At 41.3% G+C, this 18,675-nt stretch overlaps 2 protein-coding genes across 4 annotated transcripts in view; both read left to right on the top strand.

The window, feature by feature from the left end:
• The first annotated feature begins 3,128 nt into the window (after positions 1 to 3,128).
• LOC129816781 (renin receptor-like) lies at positions 3,129 to 12,113 on the top strand. Its single transcript, XM_055871669.1, has 9 exons — positions 3,129 to 3,254; positions 4,087 to 4,217; positions 4,312 to 4,440; positions 4,573 to 4,668; positions 4,790 to 4,927; positions 7,259 to 7,312; positions 7,463 to 7,612; positions 10,814 to 10,933; positions 11,087 to 12,113. The coding sequence occupies exons 1-9, from the start codon at positions 3,179 to 3,181 to the stop codon at positions 11,279 to 11,281; spliced, it is 1,089 nt and encodes a 362-aa protein (XP_055727644.1). The 5' UTR covers positions 3,129 to 3,178; the 3' UTR covers positions 11,282 to 12,113.
• Positions 12,114 to 15,196: 3,083 nt separating this feature from the next.
• LOC129816780 (sentrin-specific protease 7-like) overlaps positions 15,197 to 18,675 on the top strand; it is a 29,907-nt gene continuing 26,428 nt past the window's right edge. For all 3 annotated transcript variants that reach the window (XM_055871667.1, XM_055871668.1, XM_055871666.1), the window contains exon 1: positions 15,197 to 15,395. The gene's annotated coding sequence lies outside the window, so the exon portion shown is untranslated. The remainder of the gene's footprint in view (positions 15,396 to 18,675) is intronic.

Here is an 18,675-nt window from a genome sequence, read left to right as displayed (position 1 = left end):
TTCTCCGCTGTGCAATACGGTTTCCGAGCTGGTCAAGGGTGCACCTCAGCCACACTCAAGGTCCTAATCGATATCATAACCGACATCGATAAAAAACAGTACTGTGCAGCCGTCTTCATCGACCTGGCCAAGGCTTTCGACTCTGTCAGTCACCGTATTCTTATCGGCAGACTCAATAGCCTTGGCTTCTCAAATGACTGCCTCGCCTGGTTCACCAACTACTTTGCAGACAGAGTTCAGTGTGTCAAATCGGAGGGCCTGTTGTCCGGACCTCTGGCAGTCTCTATGGGGGTACCACAGGGTTCAATTCTCGGGCAGACTCTTTTCTCTGTATATATCAATGATGTCGCTCTTGCTGCGGGTGATTCCCTGATCCAGCTCTACGCAAACGACACCATCATGTATACATCTGGCCCTTCTTTGGACACTGTGCTATCTAACCTCCAAACAAGCTTCAATGCCATACAACACTCCTTCCGTGGCCTCCAACTGCTCTTAAACGCTAGTAAAACCAAATGCATGCTTTTCAACCGTTCACTGCCCTCACCCGCCCGCCCAACTAGCATCACTACCCCGGACGGTTCTGACCTAGAATCTGTGGACAGCTACAAATACCTAGGTGTCTGGCTAGACTGTAAACTCTCCTTCCAGACTCATATTAAACATCTCCAATCCAAAATCAAATCTACAATCGGCTTTCTATTTCGCAACAAAGCCTCCTACACTCACGCCGCCAAACTTACCCTAGTAAAACTGACTATCCTACCAATCCTCGACTTCGGCGATGTCATCTACAAAATAGCTTCCAATACTCTACTAAGCAAACTGGATGCAGTCTATCACAGTGCCATCCGTTTTGTTACCAAAGCCCCTTATACCACCCACCACTGCGACCTGTATGCTCTAGTAGGCTGGCCCTCGCTACATATTCGTCGCCAGACCCACTGGCTCCAGGTCATCTATAAGTCTATGCTAGGTAAAGCTCCGCCTTATCTCAACTCACTGGTCACGATAACAACACCCACCCGTAGCACGCACTCCAGCAGGTATATCTCACTGGTCATCCCCAAAGCCAACACCCCCTTTGGCCGCCTTTCCTTCCAGTTCTCTGCTGCCAGTGACTGGAACGAATTGCGAAAATTGCTGAAGCTGGAGACTTATATTTCCCTCACTAACTTTAAACATCAGCTATCTGAGCAGCTAACCGATCGCTGCAGCTGTACATAGTCCATCTGTAAATAGCCCACCCAATCTACCTACCTCATCCCCATATTGTTTTACATTTTTTTGCTCTTTTGCACACCAGTATCTCTACTTGTACATCATCATCTGCTCAGTTATCACTCCAGTGTTAATCTGCTAAATTGTAATTACTTCGCTACTATGAACTATTTATTGCCTTCCTCCTCACGCCATTTGCACACACTGTATATAGACGTTCTTTTTTTTCTATTGTGTTATTGACTGTACGCTTGTTTATTCCATGTGTAACTCTGTGTTGTTGTTTGTGTCGCACTGCTTTGCTTTATCTTGGCTAGGTCGCAGTTGTAAATGAGAACTTGTTCTCAACTAGCTTACCAGGTTAAATAAAGGTCAAATAAAAAAATAAAAAATAAAAAATTCAAAAGTGCTGAATAAATAGTTATACTGACTACGTCCATCCTAGCTCACTCATTAATCTTAATTGAAATTACGGATTGCCTGTTATCCGTTTTGTCGTCCCCTTATGCCATAGTTTGTACATCTCAATTGTCAGCAGAAACCACATTTGTTTAAGCAAGTCAGCCATATCAGCAATGTTTTTTTTTTTTAAAGGCAGTAAATGAGGCTGAATGAACTGTTTCGCAGCCAGATAAGGCTCCGCTGATAGTCAGGTGTAGCAGTAGTAAGGTGTTGGGACTGCTGTTGGGAGGGACTCTGCTGTTGGGACAGCTTTATGTAGGCCCTAATAGTTTGTGGGCACCGTTTGTCACCGTTATAGTGCAATTAATGTATTGTTTAGTGTTGTGTTGTGGCTTTGCTGACATGTGTCCCACACTTTTTTGGGTTTGTTGCGCCACCAATATTTGAATAGTAAAATCGCCACTGAATGAATGAGTATAGAAAAGTGTTCCTGTAAACTTGCGTTGTTATTCTTTGCGGATTGTGTCTTTTTTATTATCGAGGAATATGAGCGGAGGGACATGTCAGTGAGCCGGGTGAGGCGGCCTCATCGCCGCTCGATTTGGCTCCATAATTTGCATACTGCTACAACTGCTTTTTGAACTCAAAACAACGTTTTTCTGCAGATGATTTACAAGATAATTCTCGAAAGAAGGTAAATCTGTACGATTTCCCAGGCTATGTAATAATGAATCCAGGTTAAATGTATTTGAACACGCATTTCATTACACAATGGTAGACTACCTTTTGAGGTTTGCAATTTGTTTATGGTTCTAGGTAGATTTTTAAGCATTTTTAACGAAGAGCCGTTTGGGAGCTAAATGAGCCGCCTCTTTTACATGAACGTAGCCAATTGAACCGGCTCACCGAAAATACTCAGAATGACAATCACTACCCTCCCTCGCCTCACACTGACCATCAAATGCAGGACACTAGTACACACACAAAAAAGGCTCCGCTTTTTTTATGCACACTCAGCTGTGCCTCACAAGTAATACAACTAATTATATATTCATAGTGTGATCATATACCTATATTTTTTCAATATAATTTCAAAATGGTCTAAGAAGAACAACATTTGCAGGGCAATTGAAGCACAGCCAATATGCAGTGATAATGTATTGGGCCTATAGCCTACTGCACAAACCTCATTGCTACAGAACTGTTTTTAATTGGTTAATGTGGCATTGATTAATATGTTTTATATTGTGTAAAAAATCTGAGGGGTAAATCTCGGTTTGCATTTTGACTCACAAAGTGATGTAAACTCAGAAAAGGTTGGTGACCACTGTACTACAGTGTATCGAATAGCCCCTGCTTGTGGTATTGATTTTCATTACCTGAAAATGTAAAAGTACGGAGACAATGAGCTCCATATTGCAATAGCCATACAATGAAAATAATTGCAGAAATCAATCAAAGTAATTTCTGCAGATTACCAATTCATACCCATCATGCATTGCTACCAATTTCGGGACAAGCGAGTCAGTTGATTTACGTTAGAGCAAGGAGAAAGATGTCGCTGGAAAATCGCCGAAGGATGGAGTCTTTATTCACCGTAGCGCTAATCTTCTGCTCAGCTTTTACGTCAGGTATAAGAGATGGAAATCTTCTGATTATTTACCTACTGATCTAGATGGTTTTCTGGAAATGATCTCATGCAGATAACGTTACTAGTAGCGAGTTCTCTGCTTGAAATTGATAGCTAGCTAAATACAGGAACTAGCTAGCTAGTTACTGCTGAAGAAAAGATAATACGACTTGGAAAAACACTTCCAATCCTGTTGATAGAAAGATAGTAAGCAATCATTTGTGGAAAGACATGTTTTTTCCACTTTAAATATGGTGGTATAATGAGTAGATACTGCTTGTTGGGCCTAATTGCCCTAGGATGCTAGCTAGCTAACGTCAATTTGACAGCCAGCAACCCGCACCAGCTGGGAGTGGGACGACATAATCGCCGACTAACGTGAGCCATTTCCCGCAGTTTGACCCCATTTGTTGTTTTGAACAACAATATCTAGCCATCCATCGGTTCATTTTTAGCTGTCAAACTAACCAGACTCTCAGGGGAGCAACTAGCCAGTTCAGTATCATGTGACAGACGGCATACCAAAATCTGATTCACTCAACTTCCTCAAACCTTGTTCTGCTTTCCCAGTCACGAGACTCCGGCTAACTAGCTACTGTTGCCCGGCTCTGCCATTCATAAAACAGTGTAATTCGCTGTTTTTAATTAACAATCAAGTGGGACCAAATAGCAACACTATACTGCCAGAACCGACCTAGATTATCCTCCACGGTCTTATGATATGGCTAGGTATGTGGCCCTTGTGTCCCCTCCACACACAGTATGGAATGACCTTTGCTGTTTAGACGTTATTGGAAGTTGTTTATAGATTTGTTCCTTCTGTTTTCCCTCAGGTGTTCAGGGGGACAGCCTCACCATATTGCAGGCCCCTGAGTATGTGTCCTTCCAAAAGGGAGACTGGCCGATATCAGGGGAGAAGATTCCAGATATGGTGGCTCTGACTATGGGTTTCTCCATCCAGGAGGTACACACACTGATCCAATGTTTGTGTAGGTGTGCAAGCATATTTTGTTGTATATCATATACTAAAATCTTGTGTATTGTGTCTGTGTGTGTAGGATCTCTCCTGGCCAGGCCTCCGGGCAGGTCCTTTGTTCCAGCGTCCCAGGGCCAATGTGCTGGTGGTGGTGAGGGGGGTGGACAGCCTGGCCCTGCCCCAGAGTGTGGCCTCCTACCCCCTGGAGAATGTGAGTGTGACCAGAGTTCCAATCAGTAAGGTGGTGGTTGGGGAGTAGCAAAGTTGTGCGAGATTCCTTTTAATCAGATTTTTCACAGAAGCTCTATTATTAATAACGTATCCCTTGTTCCCTCTCCTGCAGCCGGTGCCCTTCACCCTGGACAGTGTGGCTGAGACGATTCACACTCTCTTTGCTGAGGACACTCCTGTGGTGCTCCAGCTGGCCCCTAGCGAGGAGGTACTGTATGCACCAGCACATTATTGGATGAGCACCTGAGTGTGTGTCGCTGTGTTTTATTATACAGAGGGTTGGTATGTGCAGGTCATGGTAATGTTATCCTGTGTATGTGTGTCTACAGAGGCTGTACATGCTGGGAAAGGCCAACGCTGTGTTTGAGGACCTGCCTGTGACCCTGCAGCAGATTCGTGCTCGTCTCTCCCAGGATGGCTCTGTGCTCGCCTCCCTGCCACTCAACTCCCTCAGCCGCAATGCTGAGGTACATGCATTAGTCTCGTCACGATACTAACGATACCAGGCCAAGTATCATGATACTGACTAGTATTGCAATACAACAGGGTAAAAAATTCAGTGGCCTAGCGTTCTGTTTGCCCCGTCCCCAGCACGTATTCCCGTTTTCTAAACGTGATGCGCATGTGCAAAACAAACTCACTGATATTTACACTTCTACTCAATACACATATTGAATTTAACTTCACACTGTTCGCTGTATAATAGAATACTGCGTAGAATGGCTGATTTGCTGATATTTGAAAGGCCTAACTGTGATTTGGCTGGTGGAATGGGAGGAAGGAATATCCATACATAATGATCTGCTTTCATTGTTGCAGTAAGGGGGAAAACACTGCATGAAACTGTCTTTACTCTTCAGTTAACATACATACAGACACACACACACTCTACCTCCCTCACACACTCTGTCTCTCATAAACACACACACTCTCTCTCCCACAAACATACACACGGCTCCCAACTTTAAGAAACGTTAGACACCAAACAGAATGTAAGGAGTACCAGAAAGAACTGTGTGATAGTTTAGGCCTACATTAGACCATATGAATCATACCTTTGAAGCACATCTCAAGATTAGCAGACACTTTTCCTTTCTTCCTGTGCCAATCAAATTTACCTAGACCTAGTGTCAAGTTACCAGGTTGTTGCTGTTACCAGGTTGTTGCTGTTACCAGGTTGTTGCTGTTACCAGGTTGTTGCTGTTACCAGGTTGTTGCTGTTACCAGGTTGTTGCTGTTACCAGGTTGTTGCGGTTACCAGGTTGTTGCGGTTACCAGGTTGTTGCGGTTACCAGGTTGTTGCGGTTACCAGGTTGTTGCGGTTACCAGGTTGTTGCGGTTACCAGGCTGTTGCGGTTACCAGGCTGTTGCGGTTACCAGGCTGTTGCGGTTACCAGGCTGTTGCGGTTACCAGGCTGTTGCGGTTACCAGGCTGTTGCGGTTACCAGGCTGTTGCGGTTACCAGGTTGTTGCGGTTACCAGGTTGTTGCGGTTACCAGGTTGTTGCGGTTACCAGGCTGTTGCGGTTACCAGGCTGTTGCGGTTACCAGGCTGTTGCGGTTACCAGGCTGTTGCGGTTACCAGGCTGTTGCGGTTACCAGGCTGTTGCGGTAACCAGGCTGTTGCGGTTACCAGGTTGTTGCGGTTACCAGGTTGTTGCGGTTACCAGGTTGTTGCGGTTACCAGGTTGTTGCGGTTACCAGGTTGTTGCGGTTACCAGGTTGTTGCGGTTACCAGGTTGTTAACTAGCTAGGTAACATGACTGAACAAAGTTGTTTGTGATCAAAGCCATTAGCGGCCTGGGATTAGTTTAAAACGCACTGTGAAATTATTTGTGAAATTATATCAAATGTGCACAAAATCACATGGTAAAAAAAAAAAGGTAGCTCTGTTAATGAGTCATATTTTTCCCCCGTTTGAGCAAAGACAAGCTGTTTCTCTAAGCTGCAAGGATGACTGTCACAAAGTTTTTTCCTCTCTGGCACTGCTGTGACAACAAACTTGTAAAGCCTATGACTGGCCTGTGCTGTTGGTTATACCAGGGATGAAATTATATACAGAGTATAAACTTTGCTTGCTCTGAGTGCTGCTCCAATGTATCAAATGTACCAATGTAACAACAGAAGACTTATCAGGTTCTGCAACCCCCATGGTTAAATACATTGTTTTTAACTGATGGAGGAATAATGAGCAGACTGATAGAAGCAGGTGAATGATGCAGGTGAGTCCCGTGTGGCTCAGTTGGTAGAGCATGGCGCTTGCAACTTCAGTTTTGTGGGTCTGATTCCCACTGGGGGACCAGTACGGAGAAAGTATGAAATGTCTGCACTCACTACTGTAAGTCGCTCTGGATAAGAGCATCTGCTAAATTACTAAAATGTAAATGATGGCTGATGGGGGGGGGGGGGGGGTATACGGCTGGCAGATCACTGCTGCCACGTGATAGGCCCATGAAAGTCAAGTGGACATTATTGGACCGGCACATACAAGAGAATAGTTGCTGTTGCTTAATTTTTTTTTGTACAATTTATAAACTGACTTAATACATGTTTTATAACTGCCCCAGCGGGTTCCTTAGCTCGGTATCATATGAAACGTTACTACGGCGTTCTAAAATGTTGGTATCATAAATATCATGGCGTTTTGATACCATGATATTACTGTGGTACCGGTATACCATGCAACACTAACATGCATAAATAGTGCTGGTTCTGTCTGTGTCCCCTGTAAAAGTGAACAAGAACGGTAAGGGTTGACCACTTCAAATGTTGACCTCTGACTTTTCTCTCTCCCTATAGGCTGATCTGCTCTTCCTGTCTGAGGTCCAGGTTCTACATGACATCACTGCCCTGGTAAGACTCTGAATATATCATTTGTTGGGCACAGGGGGATTGGATCATTTAAATCTGAGCACAGCAGTGCCATCCCCAGAGCCTCACAGCATGTTCTGCTTCTTCATTAGCTGCTAATGTTGATCGTCTACCCCCCTCACACTCCTGTAGCTGCAGAGACACAGGCACCTGGCCAAGGACCACTCCCCTGACCTGTACTCCCTGGAGCTGTCTGGCCTGGAGGAGCTGGGCCGTCGCTACGGACAGGACTCCTCTCAGTACCAAGACGCCACTGCCATTCTGGCCAATGTCCTACAGAAGGTAAGCACAAGGGGGAATGCCCATACTCTGTATTCATAACATGTCTTAGTGGTGTGACTTACTCCTAAATGGCCAAGTACAGAAGGCAATGGTTTATGGTTGTAAAATCAATTTATGTACACTGAACAAAAATATAAACGCAATATGTAAACTGTTGGTTTCATGAGCTGAAATCAAAGAGCCCTGACATTTTGCATCCCTGTTAGTGTGCATTTCTCCTTTGCCAAGATAAACCAAAATTTTGCAGTTTTCTCTAACAGCAACACAATGCCACAGATTGGCATGCTGACTGCAGGAATGTCCACCAGAGCTGTTGCCAGAGACTTGAATATGCATTGCTCTACCGTAAGCCAACTTCGTTTTAGAGAATTTGGCAGTACGTCCAACCGGCCTCACAACCGCAGACCACGTGTAACCACGCCAGCCCAGGACCTCCACATCCAGCTTCTTCACCTGCGGAATCGTCTGAGACCAGCCACCCGGACATCTGATGAAACTGTGGGTTTGCACAACCAAAGCATTTTTGCATAACCTGTCAGAAACCGTCTCAGGGAAGCTCATCTGTGTGCTGGTCGTCCTCACCAGGGTCTTGACCTGACTGCAGTTTGGCGTCGTAACCAACTTCAGTGGGCAAATGCTCACCTTTGATGTCCACTGGCACTCTGGAGAAATGTGATCTTCACGGTTGAATCCCTGTTTCAACTGTACAGGGCAGATGGCAGACAGCGTGTATGCCTTTGTGTGGGTGAGCGGTTTGCTGATGTCAATGTTGTGAACAGAGTGCATGGTGGCAGTGGGTTTATGGTATGGGCAGACATAAGCTCCAGACAATGAACACAATTGCATTTTATTGATGGCAATTTAAATGCACAGCGATAACATGATGATCCTGAGGCCCATTGTCGTGCCACTCATCTGCCGCCATCACGTTTCAGCATAATGCAAAGCTGAAAATGGCCCAGTTCTTCCATGGCCTGCTTACTCACCAGACATGTCACCCATTGAGCACGTTTGGGATGCTCTGGATCGACGTATACGGCAGCATGTTCCAGTTCCCTCCAATATCCTGCAATTTCGCACAGCCATTGAAGAGGAGTGGGATAACATTCCACAAGCCACAATCAACAGCCTGATCAACTCTATGTGAAGAAGTGTCACGCTGCATGAGGAAAATGGTGGTCACACCTAGGGCTGTTGCGGTGACCGTATTACCGCCACACCGGCGGTCACCAGTCATGAAGGCAGTCAAATTCCACGTGAACGATGCTGTTGATGGTCATTAGTAGCCTACCAAACTTGCTAATTGCCTGGTACTCAGTACTCTATTGTCACTCTGACATCAATGCAAATGTAATCAAAAATCTAATCAAGCACTTCATGAGAGCTCATGTTGCGCAACATTTCTCTCTGTTATGCAATTGCGTGAGAACAGAGTGATAGCCTCTACTAAAAAGAGGAGGATCCCATCAGCTTTATATAAGCTAAGCCTACTATATTTATTTCTCAACTTTCCTAATATTAAGTACATAGCTTCTCTTTACCAGAGGAGTATAGCCTACCTGGCTGGCATGAAAATGAACCGTGGGAAAAGCGTTCTCCATTTGCTATTTAAGTGCATTTTTCCCGCTGCCACTGTTTTGAGTTGTGCACGATAATGGTCCATTTTAAATCAAAACAAATTTCCCTTATTATTTAGTATATGCAAAGAAAAGATTAAATCAAGAATAGTCTGATGGGTGACCTATATTAGCCTATCACTTGTGAATTATATATTATCACTTGTGAATGAAGCCCAGCATAAGAAACAATGCCTTTTTTTGTGACATTTTCTAATCGTAGTCACACACCTCATGTAACCTAGCCCATAGGCCTAAATGTTTTCATACGCTTTGTATCACAACTAAAGTGGCCAAATAACTATTTAAAATTAAGCACATTAATCTGCTTTACAAGGGGTGTAGAACCTAACTGGCATACATAAGCAGCGTGTGAGTTTCAAGTTTGGGGAAGATCATTTTCACCATAAAAATGCATCTTTTATAATAAAAGCATTTTTGATGCTAGTTGTATTAATTTGGGATCTATTGTATCACCAACTGTTCCAGACTATGTTTGGAATATTAATCTTGTTGGGCACAATGGCCGCAAAAGGCATGGATTTTTTTAGGGTGCATTAGGGCCACACAAAGGGGATGCCGGCGTGAAATTTGAGGCGTTATTAAGTGCTTGTCAAATTGTGAATGAGAGACTGATGAAGTATCTACAACCTGCGCAAAAAAACAAAGCAGAGCTTATGCCGTTCAAGCAACTTTTTTCAAATCATCATTAGAGTTGCGCCATGCAGCCTTACAATGTATTAAAAATCAAAACATATAGCTCAACGTTTGTAGAACAACTAAAGTTACATTAATAACTAATAGCATATAATAGTATCTATTTATTTGTTAACCACTCAACACAGAATAGTCGCAAATTGTTTGGAGAAAATATTCTTTCTATTTTATTCAGCTTTGTTCAGTTGTATTCTTCATAGTATAAAATAATGCTACGGAATTCTAAGCAGATCTTGTCTGCTAAATGAACTAGTGTAGCCCACAGCCATTTGGCATAGTCAGATCAGTACCTAACATAAGGACAACTCAGTATGTTAGTCTGTTCTGAAATAGTCTACATTTTCTTCATATCATGCTTCTTTAGACCTGTCTAAAATAAATCTAAATCTATATAAATGTATTGTTAAGCTGTAGGCTATATTACATGGATTTATTAGACTTTTTAAAATGTAGATGTTCCAAAGTTCTGCATCAGTGTCTTGTGTGGAAGCCAGGAGATGCTAAATGTGTTTAATTAACGGTAAATTACAGTGAGACCGACAGTTATTTGCTTGATAATCACCTGCTGATGAAATATTGTGACCGCCACAACCCTAGTCACACCTGATACTGACTGGTTTTCTGATCCACGACCCTACTTACCTTTAAAAAAATTATGTGACCAACAGATGCATATCATGTGAAATCCATAGATTAGGGCCTAATTCATTAATTTCAATTGACTGATTTCGTTATATGCATGGTGTGTTTATATTTTGGTTCAGTGTCGATTACCATAAAAACATTATCTTGTTATGTTTATATAGACCAACTGTGGTGTTTTTCCACAATTTCTTTGTTCTACGTCTCTCAACTTCCTGTGCTTTAGTTTGGTGAGGACTTGTTTGGTCTTTATGGTGACAGCGCGGTGGTGGAGGTTGTCACAGTGAAGAACTTTGAGGCTCCACTTACCAGGAAATCTCGCTCAATCCTGGAGTCAAAACAAATTGTGAGTGCATTTAATATTTTTTTATACGTAGATCTATGTACATTTATGCTATTACACAAATCTTAAGCCTGTTTTTATATTTGGATCTTCATAATTCATAGATATGGTTTCAATGGATGCAAATCTTCTCTACATCCCTCTCACCCCCTGCAGAGTAACCCTGGCAGTCCCTATAACCTGGCCTATAAGTATAACTTTGAGTATGCCGTGATCTTCAACATCGTGCTGTGGCTGATGATCATCCTTGCCCTGGCTGTTATCGTCATCTCATACAACCTGTGGAACATGGACCCAGGATATGACAGCATTATCTACAGGATGACCAATCAGAAGATCAGGTTGGACTAAGGTCTGCCCAGCAACACTCAAGCCCTCCTATTAGCCCTCTCCTAGTGAATCTTTGTTTTTCTTGTTTTGTGTGAAAAATAAAGAAGTGGAGCTGAAGGTGTAGGCCTAATTCTAAATGGGTTGGATAGGTTTAAGAAATATGGTGAAAATAATTTATCTTAGCATAGTATAGGCCATGGTTGCACTAATTACACACCAGATAGCGTATACCTATTCAACCTCTCAGCTATAGACAAGCTTCTAGTGGTTGGTTATGGGCTTAGGAGTAGACATCAGAGTAGCAGTTGTTCAGGCAGAGGGAAAGGTCCTATCCAATATGAATGACATGTATAAGAGATGCACTTCATTAGTTAGCACCTTTTGAGAAATTGCAGAGGTTAACTATACAGTAGCTGTAGTTGTGTAGTTTAATGCTGAGTTGTAACACTAGAGCTGTCTCTGAGGCCTAGTCCTGTACCTTCAACCCCACACTTCACATTGCTTGTGAGTGTCCTCTTTAGTAGTTGTCCTACATCCCTGGGGATTTCAAATGTCCTGTTTTATTTTTATTGTAAAAAGTAAAGATGATTATTCTAATGCCCTGAAAGACTGAGAATTGGTGTGTGTGTGATGTAAATGTTTGTCTCGCTATTTGAAACTGTTTTAAGTTAAAGTGAAATCTAGGTGTATATATTGAAGTTAGAAATACAATTATCCTGAAGGAAACTGCTTTATTGGTATTGTGAGAAGGTCTGTGTAACATTCGCTGGCAGGTTGTAAAGGCGCCTTTGCATGCATGTTGCGGTTGTGTGACTTTGACATTTGAATATGCAATAAATGAATTACCATCTAATGTTTGTACTTTACTTCACCTCTAAAATAATCTGCAATATGTAACTGGCTTGGCGTGCTTTTGTAACTGTTTTGGTAACAGCAGATCCACTGTACTACAAAAACACATTATTCATGTGAATCTGATGGTATCATTCCATTCACGACATTCCAGCCATCATTATGAGCCGTCCTCCCCTCAGCAGCCTCCTGTGGATATGAAGTAATGGTACATAGGCTATACATCCATGCCAATGATAGTATCTTGTGACATGTTATTTCAATAATGTTTTGCTTGAAAAAATAATCAAAACAGTTTTTTGCTTGTTTAATTTGGTGGAAAGCCTTGCAGTGCTTATCTCTCTCAGCCAGCATTTGACAGTGAGGAGTGTACATTTTCATTGGCAGATCAATTAAGTTCAATGCGGTTATCCAAACACATTCATCATCCAAGACTAAAAGAACAAATCTAGTTTTAAATGACAAATTTCAACAATACATGTAGTCATTTCATAGCCTGTGTATCACTGTCATTGTGGTACCCAAAAATGCCAGAGTTAAGAACCATGTATGGTTCAGTAGGCTCCTCTCTTATCCCTGGTTGGACAACATTAGGTTCCATAGGTTTGACAAAAGGTGTCTATAGTAATTATTACCCTAAGGCTTCTTCATGTGGCTTTAAAAGACTGCTGTAGCATTTACAGTATGTGTCAATCATGATGGTAATTTACTCAATTTGATTTTTTTTTAACTCTTGTTTGTAGCTTGTTTGATAACCAGCTATTTATGGCTGAGACTCATCCAGCATTATCAGTCAGCATGATTAGACAGGCTAGTCGTGTCATTTGGTAACTAAATGAATCCCTCCGCTGGTCTTCTATAACCTGTCTGGCCTTTGCATAACCTTTACAAAGAACTGGTGTGTGTGTGTGTTTGTCTGTGTCTGTGTATTTTGAATCCTGTGTTTTCTTCTTCCATTTTTTTTCCTGTCTCCAGCTTTAATAAGAAGAAGCAGTTGACATCTGGTTCTGATCTACCGGCAGCCATAATAACCCCTGAACCTCATGATGTTATCGCTAACGGCGGCCCTGTGCAGTTGTCAGAGACAGCCATGCGGAAGTGTGGATCCTGAGGTTAAAGGTTTCACTGGATAACAGGCTGAGACCAATCTATGATCATTACACATTTATTGAAAAAAGATAAATTCATAGAACTGTATATCTAGTCGGATTCACTTGAGGCCACATTTTAACATCTTTATAGCCCTACACACTTTCAATAGACTATTTGAGACTTACTTTACTGACTTTAGTCAAAGCATTCCCATATCACCATGACCATAACGATAACAGATTTTTAGACCAAACAGTATATGACATGATACGTGATTCCATTTAATTGATGTTGTATGGGTATAGGAGTGAGGTTTCTGAACCCAAGTATCCTAACAGGATATTGTCATATTATTGATTATTCACTGATCTATGGAAGCTTTTCTTTAACATATGTATGTTGTCATGCCCTTGCTGTCCCAGTCTCTGTCCAGTGTGCCCATACTCAGTGGTCCAAATACTAAGCTGAGATACCTGTTGTAACGCCAACTTACACTCACATCAGTCACTATGTCAGTGTAAGGAAATCTAAAGTAATTGGCAACTGCTCGGCCTCCGACTGCAAGGCACTACAAAGGGTAGTGCATATGGCCCAGTACATCACTGGGGCCAAGCTTCCTACCATCCAGGACCTCTATACCAGGTCGTGTCAGAGGAAGGCACAAAAAATTGCCAAAGACTCCAGCCACCCTAGTCATAAACTGTTCTCTCTGCTACTCTCTGCTGTTCTCTCTGCTGTTCTCTCTCGGTACCGGAGCGCCAAGTCTAGGTCCAAAAGGCTTCTTAACAGCTTCTACCCCTAAGCCATAAGACTCCTGAACAGCTAATCAAATGGCTACCCCAGACTATTTGCATTGTCCCCATACCCCATTTTTACACTGCTGCTACTCTCTGTTTATTATCCATGCATAGTCACTTTACCTCTACCTACATGTACATATTACCTCAATTACCTCGACTAACTTGTGCCCCCGCACATTGACTCTGTACCGGTACCCCCTGTATATACTGTAGCCTTGCTACTGTTATTTTATTGTTTCTCCTTAATTATCTGTTATGTTTCTATTTTTATTATTATTATTATTATTTTTTACTTCAGTTTATTTTAGTAAATACTTTCGTAAAACTTTTTTTCTTAAAACTGCATTGTTGTTTGAGGGCTTGTAAGTAAGCATTTCACTGTAAGGTATTCGGCGCATGTGACAAATAAGATTTGATTTGATGTGAATTATATACGGTGATCTCAGGTCAGTATTGGGTCCAGTGAGCCTAGATGACCCTTGTGGCTGCAGCATGTGATGGCCTGCTCACCAACCCCTCCACCCAGGGACTGAGCTGGCTTGATGCCCCTGCTGCAGCTTCAGCTCCCGAGTGGCGCAGCGGTCTAAGGCACTGCATCTCAGTGCCTTAGACCGCTACAGTCCCTGGTTCGAATCCAGGCTGTATCACATCCGGCCGTGAATGGGAGTCTCATAGGGCGGCGCACAATTGGCCCAGTGTCGTCCGGGTTTGGCCGGGGTAGGCCGTCATTGTAAATAATAATTTGTTTTTAACTGACTTGCCTAGTTAAATAAAGGTTACATTTAAAACATTTAAAAATAAAAACAATTTGAACAGTAATATTTGAAAAGTATATAAATGACTTGTCTTTTATTGTTTTGTGTGCATATAACTTCTCAGAATGTAAATTATGAGCAATTAGATATTAAAGTATCTGATGAACTTTATCAAGAAGTGCAATGAATCATTAAAACATTTCTTGAATCATTAAAACATATCTGCAACATGAAATGAAAACTGTTATGTGGACCATGAGTAGCCTACATATCAAGTAATTTGATACTATGAAGGTATATTAGAATAATTCAGTGTATTTCATATTTAATATCTTATAAATGTACATTTGTGACCAAATAATAAAGTCATAAAACATACGTGGATGCAAATAATATTCTCATTCTATGGTCTCGTATAGCTAGATTGTTCACTTCCGGAAACAACAGGATGTTCTTCTGAACCAGGAAAAGCTTGAAAACAACGGCAACCTTTGCCAACAACGTGTATTTATGATTTTATGTGCGTTGCAATTAATCAGCAAGATGATTTGGAGAGTGCAGTAGCTGTGTACATTTTCCGTCTCCTCATTCTTTGGTCACGCGTGTGTATGTTGCACTAACTCACTGTATTACCGAGTAAGTATGAGAACTGGGGACAAAAGTTATCTGCTAGCTAGCTAACGTTAGCCTATTCATAGATGCTAGCTAAGGCTCGCCTACACCAAATGTCTCTGAAGTAACAGGCAGCTTGTTGCAAGGGTTAGTTAGCTAGCGTGACTGTGTATAGTTGAATGATATTCTAGAATGACAAATGGCACATATGAAGATAACCATTATAGGAGCAATATTTAACGTTAGCGAAATGAAACGACCTGAGGACTAACCAGTGATTGCTAGCATAGTAGTCCATGGCACGGGCCAGACCCCCAAATGAGGGCCGGCGGGCTCACTCTTGGGGTGACGATGTCTCATGGCAGTTTTCTCCGTGTTATTACTCTTTTCATCCCTCCATCCCACTCATTTTTACCATTGTTCGTCATATCGTAAAATTCCAATGTCAGTATAGAACCAGTTATTGCGCACCTAAAACGTTACCCTTTAATCATATTAGTAAACTTAGATTCACAACTATCCATCCACATGTTGTAATACTCATGCTTAAAAAAGTCAACCCTGATACATGTGGGTGGTCATGAAATTACCTTTTAAGTGGTATACATATAAACAACTTCAAATGTGACTCTGGGTGAACATAAGGCTGTTTTTCCCAACATTAGGAATGTTTTCCTTAAGAAATGAAGTCCATGTTTTGTTTCCTTTGCTTCCTTACTTCCTAGTATTGCAATACTGGTATTGTGACAGCAATACCCTTGAAATTGGAATGTTGGAAGCTTAGCCATATAATTCCATATAGTGGGGCAGCTATGGGGATTGTAACTTCGGTGATAGAAGCATTAAATTGCACACACACAGAACAGGGTTTTAAAAACATCTGTAGATACAGGACCATCACAGGATTCCCGCATTAATGCCACTGAAGCCTTTTTCCAATATGGCCGCCAAACAACCCAATGGGGTGTTATTGGATCAATTTCGCATGACCATACATACCTGTATGAAACATAATTGTAGTATGCCCAATAATATCTTAAAATGGTTATAGGAATGTAGAATACACAACCAAATGAGCCAATTGTGCCAGCTATATAAATATGTTAAATGATTCACAGAACTGGGGTGTGCCCCAAAAGCTGTCCTGATCACTGATTTCTTAACATTTCAATGCTTAAAGGGGTAGTGCAGTTAATGTGATTTACTTGTTTTTTTAAAATTCATCTTTCCACACAGAGGTCGAAATAACACTTGGAAATTGTGAAATTTTTGATAAGGCAGTTTTTGTGTAAGGGCTATTTAGAAGAAAAAAATGCCTGTAAATTTCAGTCTGTTCAGGTGGGATGGAACTTTTGGCCCAGATGACATCACAATGTGATCTGATTATAATAGACCAATGACTGTTAATCTGGGTAAACGGGTGCGCTCTAGATCATCCTATCAGCCAATCAGGGCTGTATGTAAATATCTTAACATTTGTTTCCTAACGCCCGTATGATCAGCCTGAGCATTTCCAGGGCCAAAGGAGGCTTGGGGATATAATTGATAAAAATATATTGAGTTTATTTCATTAAATAAACACAATGATTTGAAAGAATCAATTACAAAGACTAATTGCTAATTGGGGACTAATTGCAATATTTTATCTTTAAATAAAAAATGATTTTATTCATGTACATATTCATGGCTGTGGGCTGATTTAAAATTATATACAATGTTATCCTATCAACTGTTTTCATAAAGCAGAGGATTAGAACACTTGTAAAATTCCGTGTGAATGCCAATACGTTTTAACCTATTATCTAGATGAGAGCAGAAAACCATTAATTAGTCAAAATAACCACATAATAACCACATAATTAGTCAAAATGTAAAGGGATAATCCATACCAAACCCCTAATTCCTATGTTTAAACAGTGTCAAACTGTGTTAAATAACAGTACAGTAATATGTGAAAACTATATTTTTTGTGAACAAATATTTATTTTTGTCATTATAATAAGGTTGGTATGCGAAAATCGTTGTGGAAATCTTTGCAGCTCAAGTCCACAACAAAACCCACAATGCAATGCTCACTCTGGGCTGGCTAGCTATCTAGCAAATGTAAATCCACACAATAATACCAAAGTCAATATCAGCATGTGAAGTAGATGGCTAGCTGTAAAATTGCCTAAACAAACTGCACCCATTAATTTAGGAGTCTATCTCACTAAGTTCAAATTGCAACTCTGTTGCCCAGAGCAGGTGCAAAGTACGTTGCTATGGCAACGGGTCCTTACCCACAGATACACAGGTTGCGTTGCGAGATGGTACTTGAAGGAGAAACTGAGTTGAATAATTTACACTAAATTGAGCACATCTAAGCGAAATATATACTTTGTCATGATGATATAAACTGATGGACAAGTATGCCCATACCATCTATTGGCTGATTTGTCGAGTTGGATTGTAGGTCATTGTTTTAAGAGTGTCATGAAATATGATGGTGTGTTATCCTCTATCTCCAATGACAAGAACCATGTGGCTATGATACGTTCTTGCATGATTTGTGATTTCACAGCTGGACCACTGAGAACTTAAATCATGGGGAACATTTCATGATTTTTACTTCAGGCGGTGGATTATCCCTTTAAGATCTATTCTTACTATGGGGCTGTAGCAGGTTGGTCTGTTATTAGAAAACTAAAAGTATCAATTAATATAACTGGCCTCAACAGGCCCAACATTGGATTTTACTACATGGAATATCTGGGGCAGGTTTATAGTCCTCGTAATGAAAATAGTTTAATAGGATAACACTGTATATCCTTTTAGTCAGCCCACATTCATGAATATTTACAAGTATAAATCCATTTTAAATGTTTGAAGATGAAATATTGCAATTAAGAATTTAAACATCTTCAGAAATCAGTGATTCTGACACCTTTTTGGGCACATTCTTACCACAGTTCTGTGAATAATTGAACATCTTTGTATATATGACACACTTGGCTCATTTGGTTGTGTATTCTACATCATTATAACCATTTTAAGATATTGTTGGGTGTATTACAATTGTTTCATACAGGTATGGTCATGCAAATCGATCCAATAAGACTCCATTGAGTTGTTTGGTGCCATTTTGGAAAAAGGTTTCTGTGGGGTTAATGCGTGAATCCTGTGATGGCCCTGGATCTACAAATGTTTTTGAAACCCTTTTCTCACTGTGTGTTGAATTTGGTGCTTCTATCACCGATGTTACAATCCAAAACCATAGCTGCCCCAAGACATGAAATTCTAAGGCTAAGTTTCCAACATTCTAATG

The sequence above is a fragment of the Salvelinus fontinalis genome, chromosome 19, assembly GCF_029448725.1.
Source record: "Salvelinus fontinalis isolate EN_2023a chromosome 19, ASM2944872v1, whole genome shotgun sequence".
NCBI classification, from domain to species: Eukaryota; Metazoa; Chordata; class Actinopteri; order Salmoniformes; family Salmonidae; genus Salvelinus; species Salvelinus fontinalis.
This window is presented reverse-complemented; position numbering and strand designations above follow the sequence as displayed.

Bases quoted from the DNA above. Each gene is read 5' to 3' on its own strand.
- LOC129816781 (XM_055871669.1), top strand. From the start codon at position 3,179: ATGTCGCTGGAAAATCGCCGAAGGATGGAGTCTTTATTCACCGTAGCG. The intron at 3,255-4,086 runs GTATAAGAGATG...GTTTTCCCTCAG, and splicing joins CTGCTCAGCTTTTACGTCAG to GTGTTCAGGGGGACAGCCTC. The intron at 7,313-7,462 runs GTAAGACTCTGA...ACACTCCTGTAG, and splicing joins TACATGACATCACTGCCCTG to CTGCAGAGACACAGGCACCT.